Source organism: Toxorhynchites rutilus, chromosome 3, assembly GCF_029784135.1.
Source record: "Toxorhynchites rutilus septentrionalis strain SRP chromosome 3, ASM2978413v1, whole genome shotgun sequence".
Taxonomy (NCBI): domain Eukaryota; kingdom Metazoa; phylum Arthropoda; class Insecta; order Diptera; family Culicidae; genus Toxorhynchites; species Toxorhynchites rutilus.
The window spans coordinates 284,469,402-284,493,401 of record NC_073746.1 but is presented as its reverse complement, the minus strand read 5'-3'; the positions used below and the strand labels follow the sequence as shown (position 1 = coordinate 284,493,401).

Genomic DNA, 24,000 nt, shown 5'->3' with positions numbered 1-24,000 from the left:
GTGTGTGTTTCCCAGTTTTATTTTAAAATCACTGTATCTCGGGAACGGTAGCAATTAGCAAAATTTTGCAGTACATTTTCTTCATAGCAAATCATGCGTACTTCCATAAAATCGGGTCAAACCACATTTATAAGATTCATTTCAGCAGTATTCAAAAATGCAACTTTTTTGTCCAATATTTTTCTCTCTTGGCGCACTGTGCAATGAACTTTATTAAATGTCTGTGCAAGATATTAAACTTTTTTTTTAAAGAAAATTGTGTTATTTTCGAAATAAAATGAAAATAAAACATTTTTTAACAGTGTATACTTTCTCCATAGAGCCTCAATAATAACCTAAAACATTGCGGAAGACTCCAAATCAATCGAACCAATAATTTCCAAGTTATATTTAATATATACTAGCTGACCCGGCGAACTTCGTCTCGCCCAAAATTATTGTTTTAATATGAATTCTGTAGAACAAATTTCTAAACTTTTTCTCATCATAACATTGTTCAATGGACAGAATACAACAAATACAACAAAAAAGAGACGGACCTTTCCCTCTTCGGATTTTGCCATTAGCAACACATTTTTTCTTCCTTTTTTATTCATATAGATAGGAATGCGTTATTCCGCCTGAAAATCCATTTCCTCCTTCAAACAAAGATCAATTTCGTTAGCGCAAACATCGAATGGACTAACAACGCTTATCATGATGTAATTTTCGAACATATGGGTATTCAATTTATCAAATTTTCCGAACTACCTCCAGAGTTTTCCGAAAATTTTCCGATTTTTCTATCCGCAATATTGATCTATGGGTCAAGATAGGACGACTCAAATCGGACCACTCCTTCTTCGGGAATTGCGCTTAGCAACACATTTGGCCTTCTATTTTCATTTATATAGATATAGTAGATATAGGAGTGCGTTATTTCACCCGAAAATCCATTTCCACTTGCAAACAAAGATAAATTTCGATAGTGCAAACATCGATTGAACCGACAACGCTTATCATGATGTAATTTTAAAACATATTTCCGAAAAAATTTCGATTTTGCTCTACGATTGATCTACGGGCAGAGACGAATACATCAAAATAAAGACGGATCAAATCAGACGATTCCTTCTTCGGGTTTTGCGCTTAGCAACATATTTGGCCTTACATTTTTATTTATATAGATTTTTATATTAAAATTTTCAGGCCCTTCTTAAAAAGGCATGGAAAACCGATGATAAAAATTGTCCTTTTTGATAAGAAACAATGCGTCTGCATAATTTTAGCCAAATAAAAAAAACAAAAAAATCGACTTTTGAACTCAAATGGAATCGCTCAAGTAGGTAAATTGATTTAACATTTGATCATACTACCTCCTCTAAGTCAATCTTGGCAGACTGGATGTCTTCATTGGCTCGTTTGATGGATTGGCGGGCCTTTTTCTGTGATTCGTCTGCATCGTCGAGAGCCTTCGTCACACCAATTGCGTCTTCCAAAACCTTCTCGGCGCGATTCCTTGGAAAACGGTAGGGCGAAATTAGACTACAATATTGTTACATTGATGCTGAGCACTTACTTCGTACTGAGGGTGCTGTCTTTGAGTTGTTCAACGCGAACGAGATCATCCTCGGTATTTCGAATGATCGCTTCAACATTTTCTAGATGTGAAACCGCTTCGTCGATTTGCTCGGCCAGCACCTGAATCTGGACCGGGTCAAGCTGAAGAGTATACTCCATTATTTTATCCGCCAGCACTTTCACTTTCTCCGGAGTTGCCGTGTTGTTATCAATTATATCAGTGAGGGCCGTCACCACTGTGTTGGCTTCATCGATCAGGTCGCGCGTCTCATCGTGATGAGCCTTCGCTTTGTCGTGAGCCTTTTTCGCCTTCTTAAATGCTTCCGAAGCATTCGTTTTTGCTTGGAACATCTGAAATTCAAGAATAATGATCGATCGATTTATTTCATCCAACCAATCAAAAGTACTTACAGATCGCAGAATATCATCGGCCAACTCCTCTTTCTCCTTGATGCTTTGTTCTGTCTTTTTCGCGTAATACAAAGCCCTCTCGGACCTAGTCAGGGCACCTTTATCGCACGTCAACCCTCCGCACTTGCCATCACACCCGGCACCGCCACACAGCTCATCGCAAGGATCCCCTCGTCTGTCACAGATGCGCTCATTGAGATCCGGAATGTTCGCGTTCAAAGTGTCCAGCTCGTCTTGGTATTTCAGGAAGGAAGCCTCATTATTGGCGTGCGTGTTCTCGATGTGCTCCTGTTGCTTCTTCAGTAGCACCTCCGTCCGCTTGCATTGCCTTTCGGCGTTGTCATTCAGCTCCTGGATCTCCATATTTGTCTCCCCGAGCAAGGTGACCCTGTTCCAAGCATCTCGCGTCAGATTCAGTGCTCCCTCAATGTTACCCTCCTGTAGTTTGGTAGCGTTTTCCCTCAGATAATTGGCCAACTGTTTCACCTCTTCGGCTCGTCTGCTCAGATCATCGATTTCAATGTTTGCGTAGTTAATGCTCGATCCTGTATCTTGGAGCCGCTTCTCCGACTCCTCCAGTGTCTTCAGTGACGACTTCAAATGTTCTCGAATATCGGCAATTCGTGTGTCGATAGCATCAATCTCCCGATCGGATATCGTGTTCGTTAATAAGCCCTTGATCACATCGATTTTCTTGGCCATCGAATCGAACTCCTTCTTATATGCACCTGTAGCGCCAAGCGTTTTGATTGCCTTCACCTCGCCGATCGTACGATTCGTTTCTTCCTTTAGACCGTCGAGAATAAGGTCCCAGTTGTCGAAACACTCGCCGCAGGGTTCACAGTACGGAGCGTCGCCAAGATAACCACGTGCGCATTTATCACATTTAAATCCACCGATTCCCAAATTACACACACATTGACCTGTTTCGCGATGGCATTGCTGGGTTGCCGAACCATATGGGTTACATTCGCAAGCTACAATAGTTGTAAAAAGGAATTGTTATGCACTGTTCCGGGAAACGTTACCAAATTTATATACTTACGGTGACAATACACATTCGGGTTACCCCAGAAGTTGGTTTCGCATTGATTACATTGACGTCCACCAAATCCTTGCTTGCAGGTACATTGGCCATCGTACTAGGGAGAAAAAAATATTAGCACCATAGTAAGAAACCTTACATCAGGCTATTATCAACCTACCGGATTGCACTGTTCATTAACCGATCCAACGGGATCACAATTGCACGATTCACAGCCCTCTCCGCTAGCGATCTTCCAGTGATTCTCGATACACTCCTCACAATACTGTCCCCGCACGTTAGCCAAGCACGGACACTGGCCGGTATGACGATCGCAGTGCTGAATAGTCTGATTCGTTCCGAGCCCGTGACAGTCACAAGGTCTACAATCCTGCTGCAGGGCATCACCATAGTATCCATCACGGCAATACTCGCAGTGATCACCCTCCGTTTCGTACAAGCATTGTCTGCACTGTCCCGTCTTGGCATCGCAATTACCTGGCTGATTCAGATCCACGTTGTTGTTACAATCGCACAGTTGACAGATTCCTCCTGGGCGATCCGGATTGCCATAGTAGTTGTCCGCACACACATCGCACTTAGCCCCCGCGTAGCCTTGATCGCACAAACACATCACATCGTTCGTTTTCGGATCCAGCAGGCACTCGTTAGCGTATGAGTGGCCGGATGCAATTGTATCCGGACAACGGCACGGTCGGCAACCAATCTCCGATCCTAGCAGTGGATTTCCGTAGTATCCCTCCAAGCAGCGATCGCACTTCCAGCCACGAGTGAAGTCCTGACACTGCGAGCACTCACCGGTCTTGGGATTGCACACCGGGGTGTGTCCGTTGCACTCACACATCTGACAGTTCGGGAAGTTCCAGAAGCCTGGTTGACACTGGTCGCACTCCCGCCCATAAGTATTCGGATGGCAACTACATTGTCCGGTCACCAGATCACAGTCATTGTCCTTCGATCCAATGCTGTTACAGTCACACGACTTACACCCCTCTGGTCCGAAGCCATACGTTCCCGGTGCACATTTGTCACACTGTCGACCAACCACGTTGGTCTTACAGGAGCAATATCCACCGTATTCTTCGCATTTCTTAGTCGTCGAACCTGTCGGGTTACACTCGCAAGCTGGAAAGACAAAACAAACACAAATGCGTCAACCCCAGAATCTAACTTTCGGGTGCACACGTGCGAACCGATGACAGTAGTCGATTCTTCAAGCTCAAGATCACCGATGTCGATATCCTGCCCGTAGACTCGCAGAACGATGGCGAGCCAACAAAGTGCGCTCCATTTGGTTGACATTGCACTGGATTCGCTAGTTCAAAACAGGCGCAACTGATTGTCGTGCAAAAAAAACTGTTGTTTAGATAGCAATGCCGTGACGCGTATGCGTGTGCTGAATAAGAAAATCGCATCACGATAAGATATGATGTAATTAGATGGAAGGCCGCCCGGCACGGGACTGAAGAGGAAATAAACAATGTGTAATTGCATAAATAAACTCGAGTATGTTTTTAAGTGAGTCGAATTATGTTGAAGATTGCCGAGGGTGATATGAAAGTTGGAATTGTGATTTCAAGATTTAGCGCATACCAGCCTACAAAATAAATCGCTTTTGGAAGAAACTAATGTTTTGTCTGAGTACAATCAAGTACAATTGGGAAAGTAGTCCAAGAGTGTCAGAGCATGGTTAACCTCAAAAGGCCACCAGACTCGTAGAAAAACCAGAGATATGACTAAAACGTCAAATCCCTCATATTGCCAATGTACCCAATATTGCTGCGGTTTACTGACATTTTGGTTCTGACAATTACTGTAGTTTACCACACGGTCCGGTTATATAGTTAAATAGTGGCTAACTTTAAACTCCATGTTGAAACTGAACACCTCCATGTGAAACCGAAACATGAAAATCGCTTAAGCAGTAAGAAATGAAGCAGCGCAATTTCCGCGATTTCAACGATTTCAATCCTCGCAAATGATATGTTGGTAAACAAATGACGCCATATTGATTTTGATTTTGGGTAGCCTATATTCAATTGATGTCTAACTCCTGAGAAAAACGTTCTACAGTATATCCCGCCAAACATCGTCAGATATAATGACTATGACATCTGAAAATTTTTGGCGGAATTTTGACAAAATACAAGACAAACAAATTTTCCAGGACGTCAAGCCTGCGGCTGGTAAACGTCCGTTTCTTTTCAAAGTTTTGATGTAAAGTTAGCGTCAACGAATCAACGAGTAGGGATAGTGGGGTAAAGTAGTCACCTGCTTGTTTGGTAGTATAACTCTTGACTATTGACACCATACTGATAGTCATTTTATGTTTGAAGGATTTCATGTATTTTGAGTCACCCTGTACTTCAGTGAAACTGTCGCATGTCAAAATATAAATAAAAACAAAAATCGCCCTCTCGGTAGAAGTTCGTCCGTAGTTTTGTGCGTTTCGAATTTAGGGATTTCTAGTGAAATTTAGTTTATTTGACTCAATATTTTCGACAAAACAACTGTTCGGACGACTGTTCACATATTCTAGGAGAGGTGAACAGATATTTTGTTCAATTTCAGCGATTATTACGCATAGAAATTACTTTGTTGTTTGGGGCAAGGTGATTAGTTGAGGATCACTACTGGGAATGTTCTGTTTTCAACAGCTGATATAACTAATCACCTTCTGCTCTTAAAGGTGTGCCTTTTGTGGTTTTGACCCAGGGAAAATATGCTCCCCCAACCAAAACGTTTTTGTACGTATCAGAAAATTTCAATTACGACTCTAGGTGAATAGGCCTAGTTCATTTCATACATGTACCTACTATTTAAATAATGATTTGAACAAATTTGGACAAGAAAACACGCATAAATCTATCCCATGATATGTGCGAGTGATCACTTGGCCCCCCACTGACCACTTTACCTCCTCAGTAAAAAAAAAGACGGGTGGGTAATGTCGGGGACATAACCGGAGTGACGTAGGACTATACAAAGGGGACAGCTTTTGTTAAATATATATTTTAAATATATTGTTTTATTTTCTTCTCCTACGTGATTACCTACCTATCTGCCTGAAAAATGGATTAGTTTACTGTTTACTCTTTATGAATATGTTGATGGTTCTGAAAAGAACCTTTGGTGTTGTGTTTTTGTTATCACCCTGAAAAGCGCCTTGATTAATGGAATGGTTCCAATTTAGAAAACTTAGTACTCGTGGTTTTGAAAAAAACCATTTCGAACGCCCTCGATGCCGCCTTGTTCTGGATTTGCCACCAAAGCAGTTTGTATAAAGAACAAACTTTTTACTTCTGCTACCTGATGCCGTTTTGCGATTGCGTTTGCCGCTCGCCACTCGCTGCAACTGCCTGTTGTCTTGATGTCCACAGAACCGAATGTGTTCTGTTCCGAATGCGGGTTTTCTTATCGTCGTGAGCAGCTTTGCCAGCTAACTCGATCACTTCGGCGGCCGAAACTATATAACGCCGGCTAGGTGGACTGGTGCATTGGTACTAACGCGCTCGGCTTAGCTACCCTTGCGGGGAACTCCAGATCAACACGGTTCGAGCGGGATTTTGCCTTTCCCTTCACTTTTCCTCCTTTACCATGTCCAGACATGGCTGCTTGGGTTGGTTTGTTGATTTGTTGTGATGCGAACCGATGTGGTGTACGGTTTGAGAATGATAGTTACGGCAGCGGAGCGGGGATTTTTAAGCTGACTGGCTGGCTCGAGAATTACGCATGTGTGAGACTGCGACCAATGTTTCGTTCATTTTTTTCTTTTTCCTTTCCAATCGTGCTTCATTGTATTTCGCTGCTGCTCTGATTGCCCGTTTTGGTCGGTACGATTTGAGAAGCACAAAATGGACCAATCAAAAATGGGCACATAGTGCATTTTGACAATGCTTGATATTTCAAAATTATTCAATTATTTATCTCAAGAAAAATGAAATGTTATTCGTTATGATAGATGCGTGGATATATTTTTATATTCTTCTATCAATTGATGCAAAAACCTTTGCGATCTATTGAGAAATGCTCGAGTTATAAGCGTTCCAAATCTTGCATTTTTCCTACTTGTTCAGTGCCTAGATTTCCATTTCACCCCCTATATCTTCCGGTTAGACGTAGTCCTACGTCAAAAATGTTCGATTTTCCACCTTTTTTTTCTAATAATGAAAAATGTACTATTTTCAATTCTCATAATGAAAACCGCTTGCTATCTTGAACAACAGTAAGTTGAGCTACAATATTCTTCGAAAACGCAAATTTTAGCGGTATGTGGACATGGGAAATGGGCATATTCCTTGGGGTGACCACTTTCCCCTCACTTCTCCTACTGGCCAAATATACATTTCCTCTCTTGAATAGCATTAACGTTCTCAGAGGAAACTTTGCCGCCTCTACGTAGGTATTCGCGTTGACGGCATTGAACTTCGTTTACTAGTTGAGGGGAGCGTCAAAGAATAGTTGATTTTCAGGCGGAATGAACACATGCGAGATTTATTAATACCTCATTTCTTATGCCAAATAACAAGCCTTGGATGTATTCTGAGAATACGCGTGAGCACAGTGCAAGTCGGAAGAAATTTCTTTGGCGAGAAATCCCCAGGGGTCGAAAGGGTATCGAACTCGAACCTCCGGCATGACATTGTGTGACGCTAACCACTCGAACACGGGGGTACCATGAATATACATTTCCAAGATCCTATTGAAACTTCGAGAATCGACTTCCCACTCCAATTAATCATCCAAACAATCCAATCAATCCGAATAATCCAACAGGGAAATCTGCCTTGCGGACGTGATGTCAAGAACTATAATAACATCAATCGATTTGATACGGGTACCATTTTATATCGATCAGCATAAATTGTGCAAATTTACAGTATATCCAGATTTTTTTTTTAATTTCTTTATCTCATTTGTTTATTTCAGGCTCATTAGCATATTAGCTGTAACATAGCCGAATTTTAATCGTGTACATGTCACATGGTTATCTTATCTATAATTAGCATATTACACAGTTGCCATTTTTCGGCGTAGGAGAATTCCTTCTATGCCATTGCATATGGTTCATTTACACAGTAGCCATTTAAGCGTAAGAGTATTCTTTCTGTTCTTCCATTATCCAGTTAAACCACCGGACAGCGGAGACAGTTGATATGATCATTGTTGAGTTATTAATAGAACAGCAGCCCGATGTGTCTTGCAGAGCAGTTATATGGATGGATCGATCTTATTTCGACCGTGGATCGATCCCCATCGCTGATGATTGTTGCTTGGACGTAGTTATTCTGTAACAACACAAAGATGGTCAATGAGGACCCTGAGTTTTGAAATCACGATCGATCGCTTACTAAGCGAACGCGCAACAAATGTGGCTACGGAGACCCCCCCTATATCCAGATTGTTTGAATCGAAAGAGTACAGGTCTATACTAAAGCCTTCGCAAATAATAAATGGAGGTGGGTAATTGAAACTGTTACGTAAAAAAAGGCAGCATTTTATATAATGTTTGGGTGGATGATAAAAATATGATCCCATCTCACATTAATTAAAATAGGACACGAACCAAAGTTCCTACCACTCAGCATTCTGCTCGTTGAGTGGGTTCTATCAAAGTATTCTTTTCATTGAGTTCTAGTAAGAATCTAGTGGAATCTAGTAGAATTATCAATTGAAGACGAACCAGAATCTCAAGCTCAATATATGATCGTATCAACATTCCATCTACGGAACAGAACTTCGCGTTCTGATTCCCCAACGTATATATTAATTGATTTCCAATCAACAAATGAGTCATCATCATACCTCGCCATGCTGCATACCTCGACCCTTTTCACGCAACTCAAGGCCGCCTCACAGGATCCAGTCGTACCAATACAGGTTTTAGGTATTAACCCTTTGCGGTCTGAACTGATTTCCCTTGAAAGATATCGTCTTATCTTTCCACACTAATAACGTAGGGGCTGTCCACATACCACGTGGACTGAAAAATCACGATTCTAGACACTCCCCCTCCCCCACCGTGGACAAGCGGAGACATTACTGGTGTCCCTCCCCCTGTTGTCCACGTGGACATTCCTTCATTTTTTAGAGAAATAATTGATTGTTTGACGTATAACTACGTCTTTCAGGAAGGGTGCCAAATCAGAAAACAAATGAGTCATCATCATACCTCGCCATGCTGCATACCTCGACCCTTTTCACGCAACTCAAGGCCGCCTCACAGGATCCAGTCGTACCAATACAGGTTTTAGGTATTAACCCTTTGCGGTCTGAACTGATTTCCCTTGAAAGATATCGTCTTATCTTTCCACACTAATAACGTAGGGGCTGTCCACATACCACGTGGACTGAAAAATCACGATTCTAGACACTCCCCCTCCCCCACCGTGGACAAGCGGAGACATTACTGGTGTCCCTCCCCCTGTTGTCCACGTGGACATTCCTTCATTTTTTAGAGAAATAATTGATTTTTTGACGTATAACTACGTCTTTCAGGAAGGGTGCCAAATCAGAAAACAAGTACGTTTTTATGAAATAAACGAAATAAACGTTTTTATGAAATAAATTTAACGTTAATAACTATTTTCACTGTGAACGAATTCTCATGAATTCTCATACCAATCGAATCGGAAATTCTCTAAGATTTGTTTGATATGCTATACATTACAATTCACTAATCTCTAAACGGTTTAAATTCATATAAACTGGAAGAACTTCTTTTTCCCTATACATTAATCTGCCGATTTGCGTGCTACCCCTACCCGTATTTTGAATGCTTATAACTCGAACATTTCTTAACAGATCGGAAAGATGTTTGCATCAATTGATATGAAATATTTGTACGCGTCTATCACAATTAATGAAATGTTATTTTTCATGAGATGAACAGTTGAATAACTGTAATATGCCAAGCGTTTTCTAAAAGCCCTAACTGCCAAGTTCTGATTGGCGCGATTTACGGTTTCCCCAACACAGACTTCAAAATCGATGTACCTGTGGAAATCCGCTTTGCAAATATACATGAAAGTCGGGGGTATTTTTGTTCCCACCGAGCTGTGTTTCCCTAACACGGGCTTCAAAATCAATGTGCCTGGGGGAATCCGCTTTGTCAAAACATGCAAGTCAGGGGTATTTTTTCCCCACTGAGCTGTGTTTCCCTAACATGGTCTTCTAAATTAGTGTGCCTGGGGGAATCCGATTTGCAAATACATGCAAGTCGGGGGTATTTTTTGGTGTTGAGTACTTTTGTACTCGCTTGTCGTTGTGTAGACCGAAATATGTTTCCCTAAAACGTACTTTTAAACTGAGAAGCCTGACAAAATCGTCATTTCAGACACTAGAGGTGAATGAACTTTCGTGGTTCGAGAATCACGTAAACATGAGATGTGCAATAATTTCAGAAGGAAATGTAGAATATAATGATCGTTTGACAATTTTTCCGTTCACATATTTTGGTAGTTCTAGGCATAAAAGGGCGTTCATCAAATTTATTTGGAACGAACAACATAAGCTATTACAAAAATGTAGATGCATTCTAAAGCTCGGAAAGCTCTTGTTTTTTGTATCCGATGAAGTCCATATCAAAAAATTACTCATGGATCTAATCTCGCATATTTTTATTTCGGAGCAATACCCGATACATGTTTTAGTTGCGTTGATGAAGCGAATCGCAAATGGAGATGAAATCAAATGTTTTTTGTCAAATGATATGTAACTCATCCATTGCAGCGTTTTACGCAACCATGCATCGCCAGGTGCTCATGGACGGTTGTTTCAAATATATATATAATGGATCTGTTATGTCATGTGTCATGACCGAAGATTATTCTTGATCAGTGTCTCGATAAGACTGTCATCAGTGGTGACAAGAGCTCCCCAGACATGCCAATAGAAGCGCATTGCAAAAATTACTCCATTAAACAAGAGTATCGCTGCCAGGAACACATCTCCAGTTATTTGGCCCATGGATTAGAGAATGTGTTGTTCGTCTTCCATCTTTGCAAAACCTCAATCAATAGAAGTGAAACAGCGGAAGCTGAATCGAAATCCGCACCTAAACAAAATAATGTCGTGCTTTGAATACATTCGACAAAAAAAAAGGTTCATCGATTGGTTAAAAGGAATGGTTAAACGTATAATTATGAAACGTTCACAAAGGTTTTGAAGATATACAAAGCTCAAAATGTTTTGCTAACATTGGAACTTGCAACAATATTTGCAAAATGACAAACGATTTTCTAAAACACTACTATCTTTGATACTTTTTTTAAAATCGATGCAAAAAAAAAAAAATGAAATATCGTTCGTTTTTCGTCGAATCAACAAATTAACTTTGCACATAATTTATTGGAGTTTTCCAAACTGTCTTTCGATTAGCGGTGCGTTCATCATCTATTGAGTTATTAATCATCGAAGACGATGGATAAATTTTTCATTTAAGCAAAACTAACTTTGTATTGTAAGGTACTTCAGGAAAGTTCTTGGAATCCAATGGAAGCTGGTTGATAAGTTTAATTGGCTTTTTTGTTGACTTTACTAGCTAAAAGCCCAGAAAACCCTTGAAATAACAGAAAAAAACGATTTGTTTTGTTTTGATGTTCAGTAATATGAAAAAAATATTGATATTTTACGCACTCAGGCAGCTCAACCCTTTTTTCATAAACACAGAATACTATGAGCGGACCGAAAGTTCGATAATTTTTGAATATACAGCGGAAGAGCTGATTTGCACCCCGCCAGAAAAGTCGAACCATTCGCACCCGGGGCGGAAGATTCCATTTGTGTTGATATTTTCTGAGAAATCAACGAATTATTGATTTTTCGGTCTGTGAGACCAGTGCGCAAGTATAGGGGGGTTGTCATTATGCACAATGCTACAGTGCGTGCGGCAACTCTCGGTTGAGACAACGATATCTCATATCCATATCCCTAACCTGACCCATCCCACAAAAATTGTTGCCCCTCTAACCTCGAGTAAACCGCGAGTAATCGGTCGAAACCTACTAAACATAGATTTAAGTTGAAATTCTGTAAAAACAAATCATGAATTAGTGGCTCCGCAAATCGCATGCGATTGAGCCTTACAAATAAATGAATTGGAAAGAAAAAAGTATAGGGGGGTTAAGCTCGAATTATCCGAAAAACGTGAATACTGATTTGAATACAAACCAACGGGATTCGCAAGAAAGAAGTGACGTTTGGTAGGCAGGTGAAAAAACGCATTCGCACGAAAACTAAAAAAGGTTTGAAAATTCTGTTGTGATCGCAACTATTGTGCCACCTATTTTCGTACACATTGGCTCTTAGTGCTGTCATGTTGGTTGAACGGGTGGCAGCCCTGTATAAAAAGGAAACTGAACGGTGGTAGACAATATAATATTTTTTCATTCGCGTTTAAGTATTCAGTGTGTGAACATCATTCTAAAATAAAGATTTCTTTTTGTCGTGATTAGTGTATACTTGGCCTTTCAATTCCGCTGGAAATAACAGTCCAATAAGTTCTAATGGATGGATTCGGTTCGTACGAAAACAAGAACACAAATGAGGCATACTATCAAACGTGTTCTGTTCGTTCGAAAACAAGAATGAAGGTGTATGTATAACGCGTGTTTTAGTAAAGTTCGTTTACGATCACGTTTTTCATTAGTTCAAAAAATGAAATGTTTCGTGCGATCCTGTAGTAATGATTTTAACTGAAAATTGCCAAATAAATCTTACGGATGGGTATCCAAACATCGTTTCCTGAAGAAAACTACCCAACAAAATAATTGGCTACAGACCATTGCAACTACTGAACATGTTTGTATAAATATTCACTCCCGTCGATTTGCGATTTTTGCGTGATTTTAGCTCTATGCTGCCAACGCTCAATTCGTGTTGGCTTGGATAGGGTTGCGGCAATTAAAAATATGTGTGTATCATAATAAAGTCTTGAATTTGCATGAACGATTTATACCTTATTGTTACTTCATTACAAAAAAAACAAACGACCGGCAACAACTTCAATCTCGTTCAAATCACCCCAAAAAAAAGATCCATCTGAACTGCAGTAAGTAAGGATCGGTATATGACTCTGTTCGAATTGATTATACTGCCAAATATTTGGTTAGCTTTAATTTGATTGATAGAAACAATCAAATTTGATATAATTTTTTTTTAGATAAAATTAATAATCATACATTAAAAATTACCAACTTTTAAATTTTTCACTTCCAAATTGTTATTTAAATACACTCATTTAGATGTTCCACTACTATATCCTGCACTAAATTTTAACATCTTTCAGGAGAAAGAATAGGCTTACGTAGCGTACTTTTTAGTGTAGAGCCAGTTTGAGGCAACAGAGTCCGAAACGAAAAAAAAGTTCTAAAACTCTGTCATTGTTGAAATTCGAACATATGCGTTGAAATATTTTTTCCATCAAATATGATTATCTATCACTTCCTGAGAGATTCTGGAAAAAAAGTTTATCATGTGATAAAGGCCTTAAGGTGAAGGTGGAAGCTAGCCATTGTAGTAGTATAGGTAAACCCTCGTGTAAAAATGGGGTAATAGTGTTTGTGAGAGAAGAGCAAAGCACACGTAAGTAGATCAATTCACTTATCAGACTGTGTGGCGCTTCATTGACACGAGTCTTTGAATACATTTGAAAAAAAAAACAAATAACAATTCAATACTAAAGTAAAATGTATGAACGATATGTTCCGATGAACAATTGCAAATATAAATATATATAGAAGGTGCATTTGCATATGATTCTGATTATACGCGAGCGTAATATGAGCAAATTTATAACACATGCGAATTGGGGCACTTTTGGTATTAACAAGTTCTTCCGCATAGTAACTCGATGTTGATAATTCCTTAATATTTTCCTTCGTTGATCGTATTGTTTTCACATATTCACGTTGGAAAGCCTTAACCCTTCTCTTCGTTGGCCGAGGCATTTAGATTGAATTTAATACTTTTCCGTTTACTGTTTTTGAAAGCATAGGCAGCCGTGGCAGTGTTCCGAGCTCTGCAATACAATATTCTTACCCAATGTTAAAGTTGCTAAAACTTACATTATAGACCCATTAAACGTAAAAATAATAATTGTATTGATATCAACACAATTTTATTCTATTGATTTTCATGACATGGGACGCTATGACTCCGGAATAACATTTTATTGAGTGGTTTTTATAGCTGTTTCGATGATGTTGTTTGGCATCAGTGTCGAAAAAATAACGATGCTTCCACCAATACAAACAAAACCATTGCAGAAGATTGAAAAACGAAAATTTAACTTTCAGAACACTTGCTCGAGTTTTCCGACGTTCTTCACTATACGGTGCGAAAGCAGATGAAAATTTAATATCTTGTGAGTAATCGATTAGAGTTTGGTTGATATTACTTGATGGGAAGTGTGCGAAAACGATCAGTTTCTTCACACTGTTTCGCAAAATTATTGATTTTCGGGCGAGAGGTGAGGGAGGGAGATGAAAGAAATGAGCGCCATTGTGGCAGCCATTCGTGGCTAGCTTCCACCTTCACCTTAAAGGGTATGAATCAAAAATTAAATTCTTCGTTTATTTTCAATAAACGAAAAATATACAGTGAAAAAAATCGGAAACTATATAAAATCGATTACGCGCTGTAAATATTTCGGAAGATTCTAAATCATTCTTAAATGAGGTACTGACATAGCTAATGTCAATAATTCCAGTATATTATAACTGTATATCTGTGGCGCACTACTATACTGTGATCTGATGTTACATCAAAGTTCTTCTTTCGATTCGGTCAGATTTGTGTCTTACCTGTGGCACCATTGAATACGAGTACGCTAACAGTGTTCAGCAGCTGTTTGCACTCTGGTCTAGCGTTGATATCGTAGTTCACATCGTAATACGACTGATTGCATCCCAAATCTTTATATTCCCTATATCTGACCTCTGCCTGAGGGGATCCATGGAAGATTGGCGTCACCTCGATGCGCGGAACCAAGACAATCTGGTAAAAAAAAATTAAACTCAAAACAACTGTTTCGTTATCAACTAACTTTGTATCACTTACGGAATCGATCAAAATTTGCGCCGATGGGTTATCATCATATGGGTTGTGACGCTGGAATGATACAATGAACTTATACGTCTTGCCCGTCTCCAGGCAAACATCATGCAACGCCACGGCACTAGTTTCATACTCTGACAGTGTGGTATGAATGTTCCGCTCGTATTCCGGATGCGAATTTGCACACGGCCCCTCCGGATCGTACTCATCAGGGCGAACGACTGTCATCCGAATCTCCTCCCAATCGCCCTTCATTTGTGGGGAATAGCGTACCAATACATCGTAGTTCATCGTCTTCGGAACATCATCGACGGTAAACTTCACCTCCGTCCCTTCGAATGCACGGATGAATCCCGGCCCGGTCCGACCAGGCACGCGATCATGCGGATGTTCGCGAATAACAATAGAGCAGTTCTATTGAGGAAAGAATAAAATACATGAAAACTCACGATCTGTAGCACACAATCTCTCATAGAATAACTTACACCAGAGGAGGAATAATGATAGCAATCCTGAAACGTGTAAATATTAATACTAAATTCAATTTCTCTTCTAATGACAACGCCTCACCGTGCCAGGAAATTCCGCTTCCACGACTTGGTGCAGCGTTGGGATGAAGAAATGTTGCTTGGGTTCTCCACAATTTCGGCCCTGCATATGTGGTCGACAACGGCACTGTCCAGTGATCACATCACAGTTGTTGTCCAACGAACCTCCCGGATGGCAGTTACACAGCGTACAACCTTCAGCACTGTCTGACAATCCATAAGTCTCGGGAATACACTGGTTACAATCACGTCCGGTAACAAATCGCTTGCAGGTGCACTCTCCCGTGTGTACATTGCAGCCGGCGTTATCAATTGTACCCAAGATGTTACACATACACGATTCACAACCCTCGGGATTGTTCTCGTCAAAGTTCCAAAAACCTTCCTTACAATGATCGCACCGACGACCATTCACGTTGCGCTTGCAGTGACACGCACCAGCCTCGATTCCGTTCTCCTCGTCGGCCACTGAATCACAGATGCCGTCATCCAGCGAACCCCGTGGATCACAATCGCACGGCTTGCATACGTAAGGGCTCTGGATATCTTCGTTGGGATCCCGGTAGAAGAATGGAATGCACACCTCGCAGTGATGTCCCTGGGTGTTGTGCTGACAGTTATCGCACACACCGCCACTAACACGACCCGTGAGCTCATAAACCGCCGGATCGAAGTGACAGCTAGTAGCGTGATTGTTGCAGTGGCACTCTGCAGGATAGAATTTTTTAAAAACGCTCTCTGTGTACAATATAAGATTATATTCACTCACTTTTACAAGCATTTGTCTGCTTGCCCAATGCAGGTTTCCAAGGGAGATCATTGAAAAAGTCCTCACATTCCTCACAGTTGAGGCCTTTCGTGTTGTGTGTACATTCACATCTTCCGTGCACCATATCGATAGCGTTCCGTACCCCCTCCAACGGTAAACAACGTGAAGCATGACCGTAGCACGAACAGGACCCTCGCACAATCATATTCGAGATGGCGTAATAATACTTTTCCTGAATCTCCTGGCGATCGTCCAGCAACGTATCCCCGAGCGTGTGAAGTCTCGTGAAGTTAATTCGGAGATTCGTCATCTTTAGCATATTCTGCACGTGTTCTGCGTACGGATTCTCAATATTCATCGGTGGCAACACCCGGTAAATGACTTCACCATTCTTCGATGGCTCCACGCTCGAGTACCGATGATCACAGATGACGTCGGTTATGTTCTTGCTGGTCGTGGGCGCATGCGGGAACGCATCGCGACAGTTGTGCGCAAAGTATCGGTACACGTGCCAGGTCTTACCGAAATCGTACGATCGCTCGATCAGCATTGCCGCCGGCCGGAACGTCGAGAACACAATGATCAAATGGGTGAAATGGAATTCGGCCTCCAGATCCAGCTGGATCGTCACATTCTCCTTGCCATTCTCCGACTGCCACCAGGATTGCTCGAGTGTGCTGAAAAATGTGTTTGAGGCATTGAAATTGTTGAACATTTTTTGATTTCGTATGGACTGCAATAAGTGAGATGTTTTTTTACTGTATATCGAACAGACTTAAAAAAATCTGGAACTGGTTCATGGATTATCTCCGGCCAAAACCAAATGGACAAGACGTTGATTTAGAAATTGAAATATACGGAAAGATATACTTCCGCAACTGAAATTCGTAGGATTGGACCGAGTAAATTATGAATTGTCATGTCTGACCGGAAACATGGAAATGAGATTGTTGCTGATAAGCATTTCATTCTCGAATATAGTGCGTATATTCCTGGTGCACCCGTGGCCGAGTGATTAGCGTCTCACATTATCATGCCGGATGTTCGGGTTCGATTCCCGTTCTGGCCGGGGATTTTTCGTCAGAAAAATTTCCTTCGACATGCATTGTGGTCAGGCGTATTCTAGAGCTTGCCCCTCGGAATACACTCAAGGCGTGTTATTTGGCTTAAGAAATCTCAACAAAGTATTAATAAATGACGCTAGTTAATGCATACGTTGAGACGGCAAAAGTTCCACGGGGAACGTTAACGCCATTCAAGAAGATCTTCCCTCCCATGACGTAAAAATTGAGGAGATGATAACTGCGACGGATCTGACGTGCGAGACAGAAAAACAGAAAAACAGAAGGAGTTAACAAGTTCAAGAAGCCCTCCTCGATGGAAGTCAAGTACTTGGACTGTTTCCAGCTCGGAAAAGTCTCTCATGAAGGTAAAAGAACTAAATTTACGCCGTCTGACTCGTTTTGAGTCACTTTTGCTGACTCTTCCCCACCCTAATTACAATATGGTGGGCAAATTGAGGCTACCTATGCAACTCTTTGTGCCAAAGCCCCTGATTTGTGAAAAATGCAAGTCAATTGGTCACACTGCAGCTTATTCTATCAACTAGGAGCGCTGTGTCACTTGCGGATTGTAACATGAGGGCGAACTCTGCAATGCGATTGAGCATAAGTATCCGTATTGCAGGGGAACTCTACATGAACTCTAGGCATGTGAAACGTCGCAGTGAGAAACAGAAGCGATACTTGAAGGAACGCTCGTAGCGTACTTTTGCGGAAATTTTGAAGGAAGCTTCTCCACAGACCCACCAACAACAACCAATCTCCAAATACAATGTCTTATCCACATTGTCACGAAGAAAACCGTTCATTGTTGATATATGACCTTTGTAACAGCTTCAATATGACCGTTTTGAACACTTGAGAAACAACACTTGTACCTAAACATCCTGCTAATCCAAGTGCCCTTGACCTCTCGCTTTGCCCAAATTCACTATCACTAGATTGCAAGAGGACTGTAATCCAGAATCTCAACGGTAGAGATCACTTGCCAATCAAAATTTCCATCACCACTGGATCAAATTCTTTTGAATCTTCAAACAACATGGCATATGATCTCACAAGACATATTGACTGGAAACAATATGGGGACGGATTGCTCTAGCCATCTAGGAGATTTGTACGAGTTATAGCTATTCAAAAACCCGGAAAACGCGCGTCCGACTTCCACTCGTACTGCCTGATAGCGATGCTGTCTTGTATACGAAAATTGTTGGAAAAAATTATCTTATTTCGGCTTGATCGACGGTTTGAAACAAATGGCCTGCTCTCAGATACACAATATAGGTTCCGCAGGGGCAAGAGGATGAATGATTATCTTGCGCTGCTTTCTTTAGAAATTCAAATGGCTTAACTCCAAATGAAAAAATAAATGACTTCAGCATTCAGAGGTCCTATCAGACAAATTACACTCTCGGGGTCTGACACCTGTATTGAATAACATGTTATATAGCTTTCCTTGCGATAAATATTTGAATTATTCTCACGGAGTTTCGGCAGTAAGTCGGGTTAAGCCCCCTCAACCCGACCGATCACTCATGCCATGTCGTTCAAGTATCTTGGGGTCTGGTTCGACTCCAAAGGTACTTGGGGCCCATATTATCAACAAAGAATAAACTTTCTCCGTATAATTACCGGCACCTGGTGGGGAGCGCATCCAGAAGATCTTATAATGCTGTATCGAACAACTATTCTGTCATGGCAGTTTCTGTTTTCAATCAGCTGCCAAAACGTACCTCATTAAACTCTAACGAATTCTGTACCTTTGTCTACGTATTGCATTGGGATGTATGTCCTCAACGTACACCAAGAGTCGCGAGGTTTCGGCAGGTGTACTCTCACCAAAAGATCGTTTCAATTTGTTATCTCTTCGGTTCCTCATCCGTTGTAAGCTTATGAACCCATTGGTGGTCGGTAATTTTGACCAGCTAATCGAGCAAATCGAGTTTATTCCCAATCGTGTTGCTGACTACATCAATAACTCAGTTAATTTTTATCTATCGATGAAGCAGGGAATTCAAGGGATTCCAGATTACCATCGATCGGAAATATGGGTGTGTCAATTGCGATAATTTGTACTTTACTAATGGGTCCTCTATAAACGAGTCCACAGGATTTAGAGTGTACAACGAAATTTTCCGCACCTCCCAGTCTTCAGTTTCCTTGCGTAGTATATGTTACTGAACTGACAGCGACTAACTGGGCGTTGAACAGCGTCGCCTCACGACCTGTTGAGCACTATTGCATTGTAACGAATAGTCTTAGTAGACGAGCACTCGCCGTACTTCCTCGAATAGTTACGGGGAATATTGAGTATCTAAACGCTGTTGTGTCTTCACCTTTGCCTGGATTCCATCACATTGCTCAATCCCTGTTAATGAGAGGGCTGCCATTGTCACCATACTAAACTCGAGTCGACCGCGAGTAATCGGTTTCGTATCGTATTCGCCATAAAATTAAGTAACATTGTTTTCAATCATTGGTTTTAAATAAATTAAGTTAAGAGTTTGGCTCCTTTGGCACGTAAACCACATCGGAATACCGTGAAGCTCCCTTATACCAGCCAGTGCATAATTCCGCATAAAATACTGTTTTTCTCACTAGCTATCTTATTTATTCTGATAAATTATATTTGTGTATACTCGAAAAACTATAACTTTTCGAAAAATTGACAACCAAGCACTATTAGTCACGCTCACGAACGATATTGGCTGAAACTTAAACAGTATTAAGCCAATATCGTTCGTTGCACTGTCTTTCGCCATATTTGTTGTTTTCCTTAGCAAAGTGGCTAACAGCATTGTGCAATGTTGTTATCAATTTACAAAGTGTAAACGATTGAAAATCTTCGAAAGCAATAAGAACTGAACGATACAGGTACACTGCTCTGATTTTAAGTTTGTTCATATCTTTTCATTGCAAATTAGGTGATTTATCACCAAAATAAACATGGCTGGAACAAGGATACCCATATTTCTACTTGTTTCCTATTCCACCCAACAGATCTCTTTTGCTATATTGCGATGAATAAAACAAACGCCGGTCAGAAACGCATGCAATAGGATAGACACGCTGTGGAAATGGTGAGAACCGGATTTCCTGTTCGAAAGGCGGCCATATGCACGAAATTCCGAATTCAACACGGCGCGAGAAGGTCTTAGGAAAGTATTCCAGACCACGTTCTGAAAAAGCAACCGTTCTCGATTTCACAGAAGGACGAACAGTTGAATGGCTGTTAGCCAAATCAAAAGCTGGATTTCCCGTGGACACAAAGAGATTACTTTTAAGCGTAGCACAAATCAGCTCGTTCCAATCCATTTAAAAAACGGGATACCGGCTCGTAAATGGAACAAAGGGTTCATTAAACGGCATCCAGGAATATTAAAACGGGTGCCAAGAGTATTATCAACGAAATCCATGAGTGAAGCCTGTCCACATTAAATTTCAAACACTTTTCTTTTAGTGTAGCTCTCTAATCAATGAAATATTTCACTTACATGACAGCTGAAACCTTCCTCTTTATTTCGATGTCCAACATGTTTACATTCTTCTTCAGTTTGGTAAAATGGCGTCGAATCAAGTGGAAGTACGCAAACGCATTTTGCGCAAACGGCAGCAAAATCCAACACTGTCGGTACGCGATCTCGCCAAAAAGCTAAAACTGCCGAAGAGTACCGTATTTAGTGTGTGCAAATCGCTTGACCAGCGCTTAAGTGTGGATCGGAAGGTTGGAAGCTGAACAAATCGAAAAGTATGCTCCCGACAGATGGACCGAAAGGTGGTTGCCATTATTGAGAAACATCCCAACCTTTCAGTTAGAAATGTGGCTCGAAAGGTTGGAAAATCAAAATCATAGTACAAAAAGTGAAGCAGAGGCATGGACTGAAGGCGTACAAGGTGAAAAAGGTGCCCAATCGTGATGATAAGCAAAATATCACTGCAAAAAGCCGTGCTAAGGTGCTCTACACCCAGTTTTTGCAAAAATGTTCATGCACCATAATGGACGATGAAACTTATGTTCTCGAAGACTTCAAACAGCTTCCGGGTCTCGCTTTTTATACTGCAATGCGAAGCAATGCCGTAGCCGAGTGTTTCCGGTAGGCGGGTTTGGTAGGCCAAATGCAGGTGTGGCCGAAAATTCAAATCTTTCGTCTCTACCGGCACTGTCAACAAAGATGTCTACGAGAATGAATGTCTCCAGAAGCGGTTGCTACCATTCATAAGAAGCCACTACTCTCCAGCGTTGTTTTGGACAGATTTTGCCTCTTGTCACTATGCAAAATCCATCCTGGTATGGTATAATGTGGAAAAGTACTGGGCTCTGATTAAGCGAAAACTCTTCGAAACTAAGAAAAAAGCGAATGGCATCAATGATTTCAAGAGGAGATGGAAAAGTGCCGCCGCCAGCATATCTGATGATACTGTACGGAACCTAATGGCAGATGTTTTCAAGAAAGTTCGTGAATTTTACAAACAACATAATTAACATCGACGTAAGCTTTCCTTGTTTTAGATATAAGGGTGGGTTTAGACTAGTGATATATTCATGTGAAGAAATATGATGAGATTTATAGAAATCGCATCAACCGTTTACACTAGGTGAACTTCTATAATGAATATATTCATATTTTCGGTGAATTTATTCACCTGAAGTAGAACTGCATCCAACTTTAGTGATTTCTCACCAGTGAGAAATTCACAAGCGTTTACATATGCTGAATTTATTCAAGTTATATATACCTCGAATAAGTGTATCATATTTATTCACACCCGTTTACACCTATTTTCACGTGAATAAATCTATCTATAGCTATAGATCTCCCTAATGTAAACCCGCCATAAGCCTATTTTACTGAAATAAACAATCGGTTTTGTTGTATTACGTGAATTTTTGTTTTACTGGCATCATCTTGGTGTCCGAAATTAAACGTGGGCAGGCTTTATTTCGAGGAAGAAGTGCTGTACAATTTGTTGAACTTTCCGGAACAGATGATCAATTTGCACAAAACAGCAGTACGTACAATACCTACAAAAGAACTGGTTTTAGCTGGTTCCGGCAAAAAAAAACGTCCAGGCAAAAGTAGTTAACACCGATCGAGAATCTTACACTGCACTGTTTTGTGGAAAAGCAGCCGTGCAGTTAGCGGTAACGTTGATACTATACCCGTACAAATTCAGGATGCCAAGAGATCTGGCAAGGATTGGCCGAAAGCTGGGCCGCAGCAAGAACGGAATCGGGTTGGATGTCCCAGATCGTTTCTGTTTCTCAAGGACTTGTTTACAACATAAAACATGATCAAATCTACTATTTAAATCGATTCATTATTATAACAATTTGATTATTGGAATTGTTTCTTAAAGTGAACCCATCAAAAAAAATACCGCATTTGATCAAAGCTATCAGTCAGTACGTTGAACCCTAAAAAAGTATGTAGCACCAACAGGTTGAATTCTTCAGTCGCAGTCTACGCAGTGTTACGTCACTACGGCCCTCCCTTCTACGCTTATCACAATCTGCCAGTAATATGTAAATATTTATGCTCATAAGGCAAACATTTGCCAACAATCTTGCCCATCGGAAATCCAAACAATTTCTCACAAAGATTATGTCATCCCCGGCGGAGCGAAGCTAGAAATAACTTTCTGTGGACTGCCCGCAAGTTCTGGTTTAAACATCAACAAGACCCATTGGCGACAACCGAGTTGCTTTTCTGCCGTTGAGCATATGGATATACGCGAACATGGTGATCGCGAGCTGCAATCGCGAAACTATGGCACATGGGGTGCGATGATCTAACACCAGACGATCATTTGTCACTTTAGTGCGGCTACCGCTTGCTACTCACCCGGGCTGGTTCTTATAGATGATCTGTCCGACGCGATGATTTTTCATTGGGATGTGTGCCGTCTCGGGCCGGGTATCGCACAGGAAGCATTTCTTCTCCTCCAGATGGGACACGATGCAGTAACGCTCGGGCTTGACCACTCCGCAGGTCGAAGACGCATAGAGTCGGTTCTCGCGTCCAATCAGCAGATTACCCGTCGCCGGATAGCAACTGCTCTGCTCACACGGGTGAACACGATGGATCGGCCTATTTGCTACTGCTTTTTCGGAGGGTTGGAAGTGAAACAAAGGGTGGAAATGAGGGAGTTAGTACCGACGTAAACCGGGGTGCGGTGATGTTTAGTCCGAATTTACATGTTGGGCACTAAGCCAATAGCTTTAAAATGGTTCTCTACGAAATAGGATAGCATGCGAGAGAGAAACTTCAAATGTAAATATACTGACAAGACTAAAGCTAACATTAGTGTATGGGGATTCGTTTGGTTGTTGTTTTGTTTAGTTTCAATGGATGAGGATCGCTTCTCATGTGCGGCTGCCATAGAAAGACACACGACCTGAATATGAATTGGGAATTATTTTTCGAGTGGGAAAGCGTTTGATATTCTCAAATGTTAGATTCCAAGCCGTCCGAATCTGAATACAGAAAAAGCATTGACGGGCCTTGCTGATTCCACTTTCTGTGGATGTGGGTGTGATAGTCGAGAGGA

At 41.1% G+C, this 24,000-nt stretch overlaps 1 protein-coding gene across 6 annotated transcripts in view; it reads right to left on the bottom strand.

Annotated features, from left to right (window-relative positions):
* Positions 1–24,000, bottom strand: part of LOC129776782 (laminin subunit beta-1) — a 52,914-nt gene that overhangs the window by 5,325 nt on the left and 23,589 nt on the right. For 5 of the 6 annotated variants that reach the window (XM_055782624.1, XM_055782621.1, XM_055782626.1 and 2 more), the window contains exons 5-15: positions 23,295–23,553; positions 16,391–17,067; positions 15,644–16,329; positions 15,559–15,585; positions 15,077–15,487; positions 14,821–15,013; positions 3,177–4,141; positions 3,017–3,113; positions 1,972–2,948; positions 1,559–1,911; positions 1,356–1,497 (exon numbers count right to left, since the gene is read on the bottom strand). In XM_055782624.1, coding sequence (XP_055638599.1) covers positions 1,356–1,497; positions 1,559–1,911; positions 1,972–2,948; positions 3,017–3,113; positions 3,177–4,141; positions 14,821–15,013; positions 15,077–15,487; positions 15,559–15,585; positions 15,644–16,329; positions 16,391–17,067; positions 23,295–23,553 — 4,787 coding nt within the window. The remainder of the gene's footprint in view (positions 1–1,355; positions 1,498–1,558; positions 1,912–1,971; positions 2,949–3,016; positions 3,114–3,176; positions 4,142–14,820; positions 15,014–15,076; positions 15,488–15,558; positions 15,586–15,643; positions 16,330–16,390; positions 17,068–23,294; positions 23,554–24,000) is intronic. The other variant, XM_055782627.1, reaches the window with a different exon arrangement.